Genomic DNA, 18744 nt, shown 5'->3' with positions numbered 1-18744 from the left:
CCTTTTTTAAATAAAATGTTAAGTGCACAAAAATAGCAACAAATTGGTTCTTAAAACCCACACCCCTGAGGGCCAGGTAAAATACAGAGAGTTACAGTCACAGACAAAAATAACAAAACTGTCTAGCCTATTCCATACTTACAAAGAGTTAAACAGCAAAATGGCTTCATGGTTCCACATCTCCCCAGAGATGTATAGCCTAGATAGCAGATAAGATGGAACCCCACTCAGGTAACATCCGCAACCCCTGAGGGACATTGGGGAACAAAGACCTAAGGCTAAATCCTATTTTTATGGAAAAATCCCCAGCAACAGCCAGGAATTAATTAGCCAATCAGGGGACTTTCAGATGATGAAATGCTTCTGGGGTTTTCGTGCGTAACAGTCAGATACTCCCCAATCTTCCCAGGCCTGTGGCCTTGATGTGCCAGTCTCCGCTGATAAGCGGATGTTCTTGCTTGGGCCTAATTAACTAGCTTCAGCTGTGGAAACTGCAAAGTCATGCCTCTCAGAGGCCCTATCTCAGACAAGATGTCTTTCCCCAGAATTCTTTGCCTCTGAGCCATTTAGTAATTGGGCGTTCTTGACAATAAAGGCATGCCACCATAAGCAATATTATTAAGAGCAAACAGAACAAGTAGAGTTCCATACAATTGTTCTCATTTTCTTTTCTTTTTTTCAATTAATTTTTATTCAAATTTTCAAAACCAAAACAATACAAAAAGAAAAAACACAAATCCATAACTAATACAATAAAAAGAAAAAAATATATAAAAAAAATAAAAATAAAAAATTGACTTCCGATTTGTCGTAGTTCAGCTATAAGTCTATAATATATAACAAGCCTGTATCTTGATAGATTATAAAATCACCTTCCTCCAGCGGTTATCTTAATTGGTTACAAATCTCATTAACATCATATCATTTTATTCTTCCACAAAAAGTCAAAGAGAAGTTTCCACTCCTTGAGATATATGTCCATCAATTTTTTTTCTAGATAAACATGTCAATTAATCCAACTCATCAAGTCTACTAAGTCCAGTAATTTCAAATCGCTCTTCTTCCATTATCTGTATTGGTTCCATCTTCCATCTTCCATCTTTACGCGCCCAATAATCTTGCTGTCATAGTCATATAATAAGAGTCTGATAGGAATTTCCTTTCTCACAGATATTTTCTTGCCATCAGTTCCGAACGTATCACTGAAGTATTGTTGCAAAGCCGCATCTCTGTTCCTCTTTTTTATATGATACACTAGCACATCTCTTGAAGATTTTTCCATTGACACAAAACAGGGATTAATTCTGTTAGCTTTCTCCATTTCAAGTTCCATCAAATCCTTCCAGTCCAGGAATTTTTTTGAACCGATAATATCTTTATCTCCAATCTCTTCAATTCCTTCAGGGACAGCGCTGAGTTCCAAACCGTAATATTTGTCTCCAGGATCCATCACAGCCAGGAAATCCAAATCTTTTTCCATATCCATATTTAATCCAATCTCCATAGTTTGAACCTTGCCTTTAATTTCTCTTTCATCTTTTTTTGGTTTTCCAGATCCATCTTTATTCTCCTTTCTCATAGAATCCTGAGTTTCTTTCAGCTCCTGTCTCATTTCGTCAAATTCAATTCTCAACGCTTGACTATTATTTCTCAGTTCTTGTTTTATTGACTTAATCCCATTCATTATTTTCTGAAACATGTCTAAAAATAAAGTCCCTTCTTGTACATCCATAATCTTCTTAATTGTCATTCTTAAAGCCAAAGGAACAAAACTCCTTCAATTTTCAATGTCCCAAGCAAAGAGCAGTTTATTTCTTTATCCAGTTACAAAGGAGTTAATCTTTCAAACCAACTGGCGTCACACTCTAGACAGCCCTTATCTCTTATATGCCCAGAAGTGCAAAAACAGCTTTAGTTCACAGCGTCCAAATAACTAGTAGCAGAAAAAATGAGCAGATTCTTCAAAAAAAAAAGTAGATCAGAAAAAATAGTCCCAGACATATATTACACAAAAGTCTTATAAATCAAAAAGAAAACCCTCATCCGTTGTAATCTTTATAATGCTATTTTCCATGTCAGCTTTTTGCAATAAAAAAAGATAGGCTATTTTTATTTTCTTCCCCCTTAGTTCCGTGAGTAAAAGAAAAGGAAAGTTTTGGCTCACCCAGGTTTTTTTAATTGCTGATTCCTTGACAAATCTCTTTAGCTGTGTAGATAAGAAAGTAATAAGTATAGACAGGAGAATATTTGCCTGTTAGGCCGTTTTTCTTTAAAGAAAAAAAAAGGGTCACTTTTTCAGCTGAGCTAGCTGGAAATTCTCGCTCCGTCCAAGCTGCTGGAAGACCTTCTTTCACAGACAATTCTGACGAGTTCCAGTCTCCCACAATCACAACAAAGCTGTGTGGGAAATCTCACGTTTCTTCCTTATCCGGAAGAAATTATCCCCAGTCAAAAAAGACCCTTCTGACTGGATTTAAAACTGAAAAAGTTTCATCCAAGACGGGAGCCGTCTCAGAGGCTGCACAGGCGGAGGGATCCTCCTGGGAAGTCCAATTGTTCTCATTTTCTTGACACTTCAAACATTCACTGGGAATGAGCCTTCATCCTTGAATTGGGAATACTTTTAGCTATGACTTCTGGAGCTACCTTTCATGCATCAGGCTCCAAATTTTTGTTTAGGCAAGCCTACGCAGGTATGTAGAAGCTACTATGTTTTTTATCTATTTTTAACTCATTGTTGCTTCTATTATTTTGAATGTTTTTAAATACCTGTCTTTAACTGTTTTTGCTAATAATTTTATTGTTTTAATTCCTTCTGTAAAACGCTTTGTGTTTTTTTTACAATAAAGCGGTATATAAATGCTGTGAATAAAATATATACATAAATTTCAAGGTCCTTGTGGCCCTTGGGTCTCATTCCTCTTTTAGGAACAAAGGAATCTACCTTATACTGACTTAGGCTATTTGGTATCATCTAGCTCAGTACTGATGACATGGACTAGCAATGGCTTTCCAGGATTCCAGGCAAAATCTTTTCCAGAGATTGGATTTTGCACCTTTACATGCAAAGCATGTGCCCTACCACTAAGCTACAGCTCTTCCCCTGTTTAAAAATTGTTCTTTTCAATTCAATTCAACTCATGAATGCACAGCATACTTACATAAGATCCATACCATGCATCTAAAGTACATTCAAAGCACATTTGACGCATATGAATCCAACCACAGAATCGTGGGAACTATACTTTAAGAGTGGTGGGAACTATAACTGTAAGGGAAAAACTACACTTCCCAAGATACTTTAAATACAAGTTGGATGTGCTTTAAATGTATTTTGTAGATCTGCATTACTTAATAAGCTTTGCCTATATATAAATCACTTTAATTAATTTTTTAAAATGGAAATTAGCTACAAAGTTTACTGGATGAACATGAGCTACTCATCATCCCTCAGCTTAATCTGCCCCTCAGGGTGAAAACAACAGAGAGGAATGATGATAACCCTAAGGAAGAAGGACACACTTAAAATGTAGAGGAAATACTAATGTACAACTATAGTGCAACATCAGATACTTACTGAGACACAATAAAGTATCTTCATAAATATGCAGAAATATTTATATAAGCGTGACTGTCAAAGATATTTGTTATTTACACAACCTGTAAAGGTATTTATAGTGCAATCCTATGCATGTTTACTCAGAAGCAAGTCCCAATGTATTGAGTAGGGCAGTCGTGAGGCCTGCTGGAGGGGGGTGGACTGATGAGAACAAAGCAGAGGAGAAGGACTTAGAGTGGGATGGTCAAGTCGGTGAAGGGCCGAGTGGGGAGCTGGACTCAGAAGGTGCCCCAGCTCTGGATTTTGACAGTTCAAGCCCAGCAGCTCCAGATACCTGTAGAGAGTCAATCTGACCAGTCTGTTGTTTCCCAGCCTGACACTTCCCCTTTCCCTGCACCCGTGTCACTTGCAGGCAGCCATCCTCCCTCTGAGGGGGAAGGTGAGACGATGACAAGGGCTCTGCCTTTACCTTGCACCAGGAGGCGAATGCAGCAGGAAATTCAACAGACACAGTTGAGACAGACTCTTCCCTTGCGCGCGCACTCCCAACAGTGACAGCACAAAACTGGAATCTCTAGGTGAAAACCAGAGACCTGGCAACCTTAGTATCAATGGATTTTTTTCACCAGCATGAATAACCTATTCCAGATTATTTGGATGCTAAACTAAATGTTCATGATCCACTTCCTAAACAGAAGTATGCCAAATCAGCATATACCATAAAATTAATACTGAATTATCTAAAATGCACTGTGAGACTAAAAGGATTTGTAGATTGGAAATCAAGACTAATTGTTTAAAAAAACAGACCCATGTGTTAGAGTGAATGCCTGAAAGTTCGTGAATTGTGACAGTCACCTAAATGTTTGTAAGCATTCGCTGATGTTGATCTAGGAAAATATTATTAGTGTTATTATTTATTACATTGTATATTGCTTAATCACAAAACAGGCTTCAAAGAAATTCACAAAATAATCTCAGATTATAGGCATTCACATATGTCTCATAATATTCACTGTAATATATACATCATATCAGAGGTTCTTAAACTGTAGTCTGTGGGCTACTTGTGGTCCAGAAGCTCAATTTAAATGATCAATGGAAATGTTGATGAACAGTTGAGAATATCTGTACTTACCCTGCTCTTGATTTATTTTTTACTGATGATGGAATTTTACTTCACAGAACTTTCCTCACAAAAAAAGGCACGTTTGTTGCATTAGGACAAGACTATATTATTAACATATGAGTTATGCATGTGCTTTGATTTGTAAAACAAAAGAAGCTAATCAAGTCATCTTCCAATATCTCTAGCAATTTTAAAGTGCTCCCAGCAAAAGAACATTTACAAACTTGAACTAAGCAGCGTGCAAATAAAATGCACTGTAAGTAGGGACAGAAGGATCTGTCCATTTGGGTTCTCCTAGTTTCTCTTTTTTCCAGTCTTAAATTCAGTTCTCCACATTTCTCAAAGTTCTGCAATTTTTTTAAAAATTTCTTCAGGACTTTAGTGCAAATTTATGCTAATCAGCATATTTTTGCATACAGTTTTGAGTAATGTATGCATTTTTGCAAGCAATTTATCCTAATAAAATGCATTTTGCATGTTATTTTCACTAATATATTCATTTATGCACTCTTCCCTCTAATATATGAATTTTTGTAAACATTGAAAAGAGAACTGCATCGCAAAATTCAGATAAATGTAAATTTTGAAGGATGGCTATGTTTTGGTTCTCATATTGTTTTTGAAAGTGTAAATTTTATACATTCAACTTTAATGTGAACGTAACTGAATTTCTCCCCCATCCCTAGTTGTAAGTTAATAAAAAGCAACACAGAGACCTTAAAAAGCTTTATACCAAAGACTCATAATTTGGACCATCATTTATTAGAAGAGCCCCTAAGCTCCAAGTTCCATTCAGGAGCAGGGATACTGCTGGCTGAACTGGACCAAGCCTGGCAGAAGGAAAACAAGCCTTGGACTTTGAATGACACCACCCTTTTTGTCAGTGTTCCATTGAGTTGCCAGGTCATGTGACTCAGCTGAAAGAGTTTGGGTTTAAGGGTCTCCTTGCCTGTTCCCTTCCTTGCCACACTCCAAGGACATCCCTTTGAGGGGATTTACTGCAGCGTAGGTTCCACTGGCTAAGCCCCACCTGAGCCAGCATAGCTCTTGCTCAGCCAGATTGGGAAATTTACACCGCTGCATCACTGGCTGAACCAGGATGGGGGAGCTACATCGGCATAGCTCTGGCTCAGCCGGGATAGCCCAAGATCCCCCTATTCCAAACTTGCTCATCTCAGTGGGCCCTAGGTATGGATCACGCTGTACTACAGCCTTTGCACAGCCTCTTCTGTCTCTGAATGCCATGATAACTGAATCCTATAATGTTACTCCATCTAACTAACTCTTCATAAAATAAAATACAATACATGCGCTCAGTGATATAGGATACTTCAAATCATTTCATTTATGCATTCCTAGAAAATAAGATTTCTTCACATCTTTGACCACCTTCATATAACATTTGAGAAAACATAATGCTCTATACTACAAGTTGAAATTCTATTCCATATTGGAGTTAATTCATCTTCTACTATTCAGTGAAAATTTCCACTCAGTTTAAATAGGTTTGGGGGTAAATTACCAGTTGAGATACTGCAAATGGTTTTAATAATTTGCCATATATGCATAACGCACAATTTAGAATATTCAGTTCCTCTTGGCTTGTAATAGAAAATAATGCAGATGTTTTGTAGCATAAAATGAATTTTCAATGTACAAAAGAAAATGTGTTTTAATGGAAATAATTAGCATGTCACATACTAACAGAGATATTGCCTGTACCTATGCTAAAACACATGCTGCATTACTCTTAAAATGGTGCTATGCATTTATTCTCATACAATTCCATTAATATAGGGTTGCTCTTTGCTTCCTTAATTTATCAGTTCAAATAATCATGCTGATATTTAATGAAATCCTAACCACTGGATGGCAGCAAGAGAGCCTAATGTGCTTTCACTGTCCCCAATTTTCTTTTGCTTTACCTCCACTACTAGTTTTAGATTCAATGGCATGCAGACAAATATTATATTATTTTTAATGTGATTTATTTAAACCATCCTTTTACAACAAGCCAGAATCTGAAACCACAGTTTGTTCCTGGCTTGTTCTCAACGACCACTGTTACTCAGTTCTTCAAATATGGACAACGTGGGGATCTTTGGTTTGTTTTAAATCAGAAGTGAGAGCTTCTGATCTCTTCCACAAAAGTATGAAAGAGGAAGAGAGAGAAAAGGAAGCATGTGAGCCTGAGGCTCTCTGAAGCTATGTCAAAACAGGAAACCCTGGTTTCACATTACTTTGGAACTGGGCTAGAGTCTTGTAGCACCTCACATACTAAGTGGTTTATTTTGTGGCATAAGCTCTTATGATAGAGTCCACTTCATTAGATGCATGATGCCATCCTTAGTATAGGTCAACTAATGAAGTGGGCTCTGCTCCATGAAAGCTGATGCCACACTAAATCAGTTAGGCATTTAAGATGCCACAAGACTACTGTTTTCACCCCAAAAGGTAAGAAATTGTAATGATCTGTTTTTGTGTTATTCTCATTCAGTTCTACTTTTTGGGATGGATTTAAAAGAGGATTAGACAAATTCATGGATGAAAAGGCAATCAGTGGCTACTACCCAGGATGGCTATTGCCCTGCCTCCATAGGCAGAGGCAGTATGCTTCCAAATATCAGTTGCTAGAAATCATAGGAAGGGACATTATTCTTTGCACACAAATCCTGCTTGCGGGTTTTCCAAAGGCAACTGGTTGATCACTGTGAGAACAGTGAGGATACTGGACTAGATGGGCCAATAGCCTGATCCAACACGCTCTTCTTATGTTCTGCACATTCTAGTTTCTATTCCTTGATTCACATCACCTAATTTTAAAGCATAGTTTGATATTTTCAATCAACTTCTGTCAGAGATGATATAGAAATGGGCTAGAACAGATGCAACTTCCAGACACTTAACCATGTTTCACATATAAGAAGAGGACCACAGAACTGGGGGGCCCTTCACCTCTCTTCTCACACTCAAGTTTTCCCAGCCCTTCCCTTAATAACCTTTAACTATCCCCAAAGTTTACTTCTTTACCAGCCTTAACCATGGCTTATATTTACAATTTTCCTCTTATTAGTTTTCAAACCTGCGTCAAACCTGGGGTTCAGTTCTTTGTTAATTTAAGCACAGTTAAGCTACCTAGGTTTTAAGCCTGCATTGGTCCAGTGCGTTGAAGTCACAGAACAATCTGTGTTTGGAACCCTTCCAAATGTGAACATTCATAGCACAAACTGATCTAAAATATGTACACATGTGGAATCATTCACAAGAGACCAAATATGCAAAACTATCTAACACAGGTTAACAGAAAATGCTTACTTATGCTTTGGGCGGGGGTCAGACCAGTGAATCCACCCAAAATTCAATCGGAAACCAATGTCATATTTAGTTATTCCTCTTGTATCTTTCAATTGGATTAAGCAATTGGAAAGCGTTCTGCTGATTGAATGGTACTATACAATAAGGCTGTTACCTGATTAAAGAAATCTTAGTTGACAAATCACATGGGATTTAATCAACTAAAACTATATAACCATGTGAAAAAAACAATAGTTCTGAAGGGGGAAAACAAATAAGTGAACACACATCACAGCAAGCACCATCTTAGAAGAGGCATTCTTTCCTGCTTGAGAGTGAAGGAGCAAAGACTCTTCTAAAATGGCACCTACCCCTCTGGTTTTTCTAAGCATCTGTATTTAAAAAAATAATTCACAGAAGTGAGCACACTTTTTTGATCAATCATGCTAGCCAAGTCATTAAATATTACAGCCATGCTGTGGAGAATTTAAACAAATGTATGAGCATTAGAAATTTATAATCATGCAGTTCTCTTAGCTTCCACGTTTTCAAGGCATAGTCCAATAACAAGCAGTTCTGCACAATTACCACTGTAATAAATGGCCAGCTGAATAGTGGTTTTTTACAACTTCAGTTCAAACATGGTTAAGCAGGAGATATTCCTGGTAGAGTGTGCTGAAATGATTTTGAAGCTTCTCCAACTCTTCTCAAAAGAAAACATTATATCCAAGTATTGAGCTAGGCTATAATGCCACCTTTATAAAGAAAGCATATAGTATGTTTTATACCAATGCAGTTCCAGTTCAGTGGGAAGAAACTGAAAGATCAAATATTGTTATAGGCAGTTTCTTCTGGTCGAAAATATATTAATACCACAGGTATACAAAGGATTTACTTTTTTCCATTATATCTGGAAAATGTAGTATACTGACAAGAGGACAAACTGAGGAGTACAGTGCAAAAATCACTTTGTTTCTTAATGTTCCTAAAATAGGAATCCTACACATCACTTTAGTCTTACAAAAATGAATGGGAAACATTTTCCAGCACAAAATGATGTGCGTAGGTAGCATTAACTTTGCTTGTTAAAAAAACTAAGACAAACATACCTTGCAGTGTCAAAAGGAAAGCAGAATTTAGATACACTCAGGAGTACTTCCTGTAAATGCAAAAGAAAGAATATTAGATGTTTACAAATTAATTGCAATACTGCTAGCTTAAAAAAAATCAAACAATATTTGGCTGGGAGGGGGAGGGGAAACAGAATTATACTACATGTTCCTGGACTGAAATAATTGATTATTAAAAAGGAATTAAGTTTGTGCTTTGGCAGATTGCAAAGACAATGCCATAGAAACCTCAGGAGGAAAAGGTCTGGCCTGAAGGGTATTAACACCCTTCACATCCCCGCTGGGATTCCCTTCAACAAGGCCATATGGATTTTACAAGAAGCACCATACCATATGGGTAGGCCACGTCTGCTGCTACTTGTACTACAGACTAGCCACAGGGACTTCTGACAGATCCTGGCTCAAAAATACAAATGTTGTTTCAATTAAAATGCAAGCAGAGAAAGGGGAACCAAGTTGGCAGCAAACTGAATTTACTGCAAGCGAAACAACTCTATATGTGTTTCATAAGCTAACGCTTTAAAAGCTGGAACTCTTCACTGGGTACAAAGCAGAAATTGTACAGTTAACCCTTTAGGAGACCAGCAGTGCAAGGTCACAACCACATTTTACTATAATTTTAAAAGAAAATAAATCTAGTGTCCCCATAATTTTACAGGAATTGTAAACCTATATTCCCCTTTTCTATTTAAGATGCAGTTTTGCAGCAAATAAAATGTGTTAATCTAACAATGGCCTATGCTGGTGTCAAAAACTACATGATGCCGGGGGGAAATGAATAGAATAACATTAGCAACTATCATCCCAAATAGTCAACAGCAACATCAATATGATGTAAGGAGCAATACGGTTGCCAACTAACTTTTATTTTAGAAAATAAGAGTCACACATTAATAACACATAGTATTAGTGCCATTGTACATTATACTGTATAGAATAACATAACAATGAAAACTAGATTCTGCCCTGAGGAATTTAACAATCTAAATTTTGAGAAAGATGTGAGGGAGAAACACATACAGGAAGGGATGAACATGAAACAAGTACTATAAAATATATCTAGACTTTATGACAGTTGGAGATAGAGACTTGTAAATTACGTTTTATGGTAAAAGGTGGGTTTTGAGGAAATGGCACCTTATTTCAGCTATCAACTTCACACATATGCCAGATCATTTATTTTCATTCTGCCTGCAAACTAGCTACAAAGACTGGTCAAGAGTCTTCTGACTTGAATGGAAGACAGTATTTTGAAACCGCTTGAGAATATGCACTCCCATGTGACATGTAATCCAGTATGGTTGGAAGTTTCTTATGCCACAAACATGTTGTGTTATCATATCAATCCCTATGTCCTAAGTTCTTAAATTCTGCTTAGCAGCTTAGCAACATGAAATATATATACGTTATTATACTTCTGTTAAATTGCAGTAACTGCTTTAAAATTGCTAGTCATAATCCAAGAGCTGCTTAATTAAGCACATGGCATGGGCTTACTCTATATATGTTAAATGTCACAGACAGCATCTCATTCAGAACACTATTCCACATATGGAATAAACGTTCCCCATATTGAATAAAAAAAGGAAAATCCATTTCATGCAGGACACCACATGCCCAACTGTTGAACTTTGATGTGGGCTTTTAAACCTATCTTGACAGGGTAATTCTTATAGGTTAAAACAGATTATACCCCTTTCCCCACAGTTTAGTAGGCATAACACTTGTAACCGTTTCAAAATACATATTCTGTAATCCAGTAGAATATTATGTTGAAACACAAAAGGCCATTTGCCTTGGCTTCAAGAGCAACTCCCTCTTCGGATGCACACCTTAATGTGGTGAGGGGGTTTGAGTGTATTGAAGAAGCTGAGAGCAATGCCATCAGGAGTCTAGACCGAGAGGCTAGACTCCTAGCAGGGGCACCCAAGGCAGAATGGTCAAACCTGAGACACCAGACTAAGATGCATCCAAACTCGGAGGAAAGCAATGGTAAACTTCCTCTGAATACCTCTCACCACGAAAACCCTATGAACAGAGTATCCAAAATCCAAAACAGAGTATCCAAATGAGATAGCGCTGGAACATGAGACCCCCAGGTCAGAAGGCACTCACCGAGCTACTGGGGAAGAACAAAGGACAAGTACGAGTAGCGCTGTGATTAATGATGCAGCTGGGTCAAAGCCGAAAGGAAGCCCAGAGCTGATGCGCACAGATGCAAAAGGAGAGTCCAGAGTTGTACGACACACACAATAAGAACATGGAATGTAAGAAGCATGAACCAGGGAAAGTTAGAAATTGTCAAGCAAGAAATGGAACGCATCAACATTACAATACTTGGCGTGAGCGATCTAAAATGGACAGGAATGGGACATTTCCAATCAGACAACTACAAAATATTTTATGCAGGAAATGAGAAATTAAGAAGAAATGGGGTTGCTTTAATAGTGAGAAGTGATGTAGCAAGAGCAATTAGGAGCTACAATGCACGGTCTGAGCGAGTGATATCAATGAGATTAAATGGGAAACCTGTCAACATAACCATCATCCAAGTCTATGCTCCGACGGCAAATGCAGAAGAAGAGGAATTGGAGAGATTTTATGCAGAAATACAGGAAGAAATTGATCACACACCAAAACAAGATGTGCTGATAATCATGGGGGATTGGAATGCAAAAGTAGGGAACAGAGAAGAATTAGGAATTGTGGGGAAATGGGGCCCAGGAGACAGAAACGAAGCAGGAGACTTATCGAATTCTGTGAAGCCAATAATTTGTTTCTTGCGAAAACATTTTTTGAACAACCGAAAAGACGACTATACACGTGGACATCACCAAATGGTCAATATAGGAATCAAATTGATTATATAATTGGTAGCAGAAGATGGAGAAGTTCCATACTTTCTGCAAAAACAAGACCAGGAGCAGACTGCAGTACAGATCATGAACTGGTCGTATCAACAATCAGAGTAAAGCTAAAGAAGACCAACAAAGCAATCATAACACCAAAATACAATTTAAATAACATCACAGAAGCATATAAAGATCAAATAAGGAACAGGTTTGAGGCTTTAAACTTAGTTGACAGAGAACCAAAAGAATTATGGAATGAAGTCAGAGACGTTATCAGGGAAGAATGCAAAAAGACAATACCTCTAATTAAAAAGAGAGAAAGACCCTTAAAGACCTTTAAATGGTTAAAGAGAGAAGGAAAGCAAAAGCAAAAGCAAAAGGAGATAGAAACAGTCAGAACCCTAAATACAACAATACAGCGACTAGTACGTAGGGACAAAGAGAACTATTACAATAGTTACTGTATAGAAATAGAAAAGGACAACAAAAAGGTTAGAACAAGAGCCCTATTCCAAAAGATTAGAGAAATGAAAGGGAAATTTAAACCAAGAGTAGGGATGTTGAATAATCAACACTGACTGACCAAGATGAAATAAAAGGAAGATGGAAGCAATACACTGAAGATCTCTATAAAAGAGATGCCAGGATGACACACTCATTCACGGAGGAATCATATGATGAACCAGACATTTTAGAATGTGAGGTGAAAGCTGCTCTTAAAATACTTGGAAGAAACAAATCACCATGCATAGATGGCATACCAATAGAGTTGCTACAAGCTACTGAGACTGAATCAGTCCAAATTTTGACTAAAATCTGTCAAGAAATATGGAAAACTAAACAATGGCCCACAGACTGGAAGCGTTCCATATACATCCCAATTCCAAAGAAAGGGGATCCCAGGGAATGCAATAATTATCAAATTATTGCCTTAATATCCCATGCAAGTAAAGTAATGCTCAAGATTCTACAACAAAGGCTCTTGCCATATATGGAGCAAAAAATGTCGGATGTCTAAGCTGGATTTAGAAAGGGAAGAGGTACCAGAGATCATATCGCAAACATACATTGGATAATGGAATGGACCAAGGAATTTCAGAAGAAAATCACCCTGTGCTTTATAGATTACAGAAAAGCCTTTGACTGTGTAGATCATGAAAAACTATGGAATACTTTAAAAGAAATGGGGGTGCCACAGCATCTGATTGTCCTGATGCGCAACCTATACTCTGGACAAGAGGCTACTGTAAGGACAGAATATGGAGAAACCGATTGGTTCCCCGTCGGAAAGGGCGTGAGACAGGGGTATATTTTATCACCCTATTTATTTAATCTATACGCAGAACATATCATACGGAAAGCAGGATTGGACCTAGAAGAAGGAGGTGTGAAAATTGGAGGGAGAAATATCAATAACTTAAGATATGCAGACGATACCATACTACTAGCAGAAAGCAGTAATGATTTGAAATGAATGCTGATGAAAGTTAAAGAGGAAAGCACAAAAGCAGGACGTGAAAAAGACTAAAGTAATGACAACAGAAGATTCATACAACTTTACAGTTGACAATGAGGACACTGAACTTGTCAAGGATTATCAATACCTTGGCACAGTCATTAACCAAAATGGAGACAATAGTGAAGAAATCAGAAGAAGGCTAGGACTGGGGAGGGCAGCTGTGAGAGAACTAGAAAAGGTCCTCAAATGTAAAGATGTATCACTGAACACTAAAGTTAGGATCATTCAGACCATGGTATTTCCGATCTCTATGTATGGATGTGAAAGTTGGCCAGTGAAAAAAGCTGGTAAGAGAAAATCAACGCATCTCAAATGTGGCGTTGGAGAAGAGCTTTGCGGATACCATGGACTGCAAAAAAGACAAATAATTGGGTGTTAGAACAAATCAAACCAGAACTATCACTAGAAGCTAAAATGATGAAACTGAGGTTATCATACTTTGGACACATAATGAGAAGACATGATTCATTAGAAAATATAATAATGGTTGGAAAAACAGAAGGAAGTAGAAAAAGAAGAAGGCCAAACAAGAGATGGATTGATTCCATAAAGGAAGCCACAGACCTGAACTTACAAGATCTGAACAGGGTGGTTCATGACAGATGCTCTTGGAGGTCACTGATTCATAGGGTCGCCATAAGTCATAGTCGACTTGGAGGCACATAACAACAACAACAACAACAAGAGCAGCTTGCAGACATTTACAGCAAAACATGTGGTACAATCTGCTGTGTTTTATAAAGGATATTTTCCTTTTTTCCTGTTTTAGAGAGGACATGGAAAATCCTCCGCCCATAGCTCAGTGTAGACTCAATGGTGATTCCCCACAGTATATGGTTTGCAAATCAAGAATCAGCCTCTGGAACATTGGCAGCTGACTAAATACAGATGTAACAAATTAACATCCAGGCCCTTAAAAAAATGGTGTTGAATGATTACTCAAATTATTAAGACTATCACAGTAGAGAAGTCAGCGTTTTTGCGTTCTGTGGAGCATATGCTTAAGCTGGGTTTTCCAAGTGGTAAATATAGTGTGCTCATAACAGTGCACCTGAAACAATACTTGGTCCTTATTTCTTAACAACAGTGATTACCAAGCACAGAAGATTTCATCACTGGGGAACTGTATTTGCAGGAATTCATAACATTCCTGTGATATTTCTGTTCCTCTACCCAAAATGAACGCACAGGAAAGGACAAAAAACAGGTATTATCTTTTTCACTGTAATAGATAAATGTAGCATTCTCCTTTACAACATTTTAAGAGACAGATGAACTACAAGACTTTCCCACTTGCCTTCCATCCCTCCCCCTATGCTCAGTCAGCCCGCATCTGCATACATACACACACGCACACACACACAAACTTCTGCAAAGCACAGCCTCGCTTCCCAACTGGCAGGATCATCCCTCAGGGGACAAGTCTTTAAACCTCCGCACTCTTTAAAATTCAACCAGCCAGCAGGTCTATAGACTGGTGTATAAACAGTATAGGGGGAAAAAATCCTCTTAGCTTATGTCAGTGACAAAGCAGCTCAGCAGTTGACTGTTTCTCCCCTGACAGTGTAAGCCAGGTTTACACAGATCAATAGATGGAAACCTACCTAGCTTGCAGGGCTCAGTTTTCTCCCTTAATTACAGGTGTTATTCAGATTTTAAATCAATGAAAATAACATGCTGTCCGGAAGACTTCTAAATGCCTAGCATGCAATTGGTTGAAAACATTCATTACACAATGTAGAAATAACATGATATTTAGAAAGTATTATTATGCATTTAAAGTTGATTTTGCATAGCACTGACACAATGTCTATGACAGATCATTGTTCTATAAAGAATAAAAAGCCATTAAACTTGCACTTAAGGTATGCCTTGGCTGGTAGGCAGACCAAGTTGACAGACTAGTAAAGAATTGCTGTCTCTCTTGCTGTAAAGATGGACTGAAGTTTTCATTCTCAGCTAATGAACAAATATTATACAGATATCTGTATACAAGAAAGATGTATACTAGATAACATATTTCAGCTACATCATGCACACATGTGGATATTCTTAGAGTCATATGTACAGATCAGGGACATAAAAGCATCTTAGCATATAGTGCAAGTAACTAGGAAATATTGTTGTTGTTGTTGTTGTTATATCCTGCCCTTTCTTCCAATAGGAGCCATTATGCTTAAACAACAAATGTGTCAGATCAGCCAGACACCACTTTGCTTGTTAGAAATGGTTTAAATTTAGAAATGATTGTTAGAAATGTTTCACAATTTAATTAGCTATTGTTGAACAAATACTGAACACTGCCCTACTGCAAAGAAATTTGTATTCTGTTTGTTCTAAGATAAATGGCATGTTCCAAAGCACAAAGTTGTATTAACATACCTTTGCTGAGGGAACAGTAATTCTCTTTTGAATCTAGAATATAATGCTCTAGAATACTCAAGGAGCACAAAGCCTACACTGATTTGTAATGCACCAGGAATAAAAAGGCTTTCTTTCCCTACTTGTATTGGTTTTTGTACTTATAGGAAGCTTTCTGCAGAGAATTTAAAAAGAAGGATTCCTTCCCTGCAGTTTGAAGTGGTACAGTCCATTCTAACCCACCGCCATATCATTCTACCACCTCATTCCCGTGTCATTGTACTAAATATCTAGACCAGGTCCCAGTGGCATAGATATGGAAGGAGGCCCATTGCTAATTCATACTCCAGAATGAACTCCTCTCTTCAGTATGACCACAATGTGCCTGGTTCCTAGCACCCAGAGTTAGGTTTGACTACAAAAAAGCATATAGATAAAACAGGGACCAACACACTAGTCTGATTTGCGCACTCGAGATATACAAGCTTTGTGCACCTACATGCAGCCCCTTTGCTTCTACTTTGCTCCTTTCTTCGCATGAGGAAGAAACAAACAAGGAAGCTGAAGTTAATCATATGTCAACTGCGGAACTATGGTTAATGGCTTTCAAACAAGCCAGGATATGATGCTAAAGATGGCTTTGAATTCCTGCCTTGTTGGAAGATATTAACCACAGTTACCTGGTTCTCACATGAAGCTATGGCTAACTGTGGCTTCCTGGTTCATTGTCTCACTCACAGAAAGGAACTACATGGGAGCAAAGGCTTGCTAAGCCAGGATTTGATTGTGTAAACCAGCCAGAAAGTCACCAATGCTAAAGCTGTTGTCCAGCTGCACACAGATGGTTTTATGAATGAAACTTCATATCAAAATGGCAAATTCCAAAGAGAAGCCATGTAGTCTATTGCAAAAGAAAAGAAAAGAAATCTCATAACATTTATTTATTGCATACTGATTATGCCATAAACTTTCATGGGTTAGAGTCCACTTCTACAGAGTTATGCGCAACTTATTTTTTGTGATGATGATAGTATAGACAACACTTTAAAAAAGGTGCCACAAAACTCTATTGTTCAAACAAAGATGGCACAATGAATATCACACAACAGCAGGAGGCACAAAGGCATGTGTGGATGTGTCTGTGTGTGGGTGTGAGAGAGAGACCATGGGGAATCAAAGTTCTTTTTTTCAATGGTGGATTTGAAACACAATTTATATGTATGCTTTATTCCCAGTTTGAAAGATAAGAAACTGATCAATTCCAAATAATAATAAATAGGGCAATATAAGGAAGAAAGCAATGTCCCAGTGTTACCCTTAGAACATTCTGTTCCATTTAATTTAGCATAAGAATCAATGGAACAAATTTATTCTGAATAGCAAATTAGAAGTGATTGGAATTTCATCAAATTACAATTTGTGTATATTTTGTCATGATTTTGTTTATATTTAATTTGTCATTAGTGCCATTTTTATCTTTTATAGTTTGCTATAACTCACGCAAACTACTGCTGCTATAAATTCTTGATAGTTTCTTCTCTTGACAGCACCCATTTCTTTACCTTTATAGATGGCTTCAGTGGGCAAAGAGAAAGTGCAGGGAAGGAAATGGGACTTGAAAGGAAACTGGGCAACTACCACGTTCATTCCATCAAAAGGTATATATACAGATTGTTATGTGATCTGGAATATATTTTGGAATTAAAACAAAAACACCATTGTTGCTTTGTCATTTGTTTCTCACTCAGAAAATAAACATGCTCTCATTGTCATTATTATGAGCCTCTCTATACTAGTTTCAGTAACCTAAATTCTGACAATTCTCAGCAACCTGGCCACGATTTACAAAGGGAACAACCTAACAGTTGTTTTCAAGGCACATGCAGAAAGTGCAACATACAATTAAATTCAATGACATGGAACTTTATCAAGGAACAGTCAAGGTAACAAGGTAAATGTGTCTCTCAGACCTCTATGAAGACAAAATACAAAGAAATGCAAATAAATTAGCTGTGTTTTTCTAGTTATGTAAAATAGCAAGAGATGGGTATATTTTAAAAAACCCTTCGGAGTCTGTTTCATAAAAATAGAAATTTGTCTATTTCACAATCCAGTCTTTCTCCCTTCCTCTTCCACCTAAAAAAAAACACTTTGGGGGGATGGGGTAACACCTTACTAGATATATTGGAGTTCATTGGTAGAACTCTCTCAATCTAGCACCAGTTCAAAATATTTGTAATATTGAGAGAAACATTTACATACGGGAAATACCCTGGTCAATACTTGAGACAAACTGAAATGCAATGCAGCACACTATACTGGGGTAGCCACACAGTAATAATCAGAAGACATGGGTTGCAAAAACATGGGCTTACTGCTAAACGACTGAAGAACAGAGGGCAAATATTCTGTCAGTTGAAATTAGTAGGTGAAATTACTGGTCCCCGCTGCTTCATTGATCCCTTTCCAAACTACAGTGCTCATGCTCACAAAGTTATCTTGCCTACCTGTTCTTTCCAACAGCACAATAAAGTATTCTCTTAGCTCCACCTTTTCTGAGTTCCTGTGACTGTTCTGCCCCCTTCCCCCTGATCCTTCCCTCAGGATCAGACATCCCTAGATCCATGTACCAGCTTGCCTGAGGGTAAATGCTTACAAAAAGCAATAAACAAGACTACACAGATCCCATGTCCAGGGCTCTCGTTTCAAGAAGGTGAGAAACTTCAGGAGTCTCTTCTGAGCAAAAGGAAGAGACACCTGCTGTTTTCTTCCTTCTCCACATTCCAGTGCAAATGAGAGAAGTCCCAAGTTCTCTGTGGACGGACTGAGAGGAGAGACCAGGTTTGGTGGTAACCACAAATAATGGCTGGCTAGTTAAGTCAAGCCAACATTTGTGCATC

General features: G+C 37.8%; 1 protein-coding gene across 2 annotated transcripts in view; it reads right to left on the bottom strand.

The window, feature by feature from the left end:
- DENND1B (DENN domain containing 1B) overlaps positions 1 to 18744 on the bottom strand; it is a 333504-nt gene that overhangs the window by 202353 nt on the left and 112407 nt on the right. For both annotated transcript variants that reach the window (XM_061633956.1, XM_061633957.1), the window contains exon 4: positions 9092 to 9141. In XM_061633956.1, the coding sequence (XP_061489940.1) occupies positions 9092 to 9141 (50 nt within the window). The remainder of the gene's footprint in view (positions 1 to 9091; positions 9142 to 18744) is intronic.

The sequence above is a fragment of the Rhineura floridana genome, chromosome 6 (genome assembly GCF_030035675.1).
Source record: "Rhineura floridana isolate rRhiFlo1 chromosome 6, rRhiFlo1.hap2, whole genome shotgun sequence".
Taxonomy (NCBI): Eukaryota; Metazoa; Chordata; class Lepidosauria; order Squamata; family Rhineuridae; genus Rhineura; species Rhineura floridana.
The sequence above is the reverse complement of the archived record's forward strand: the minus strand, read 5'-3'. Positions and strand labels throughout refer to the sequence as shown.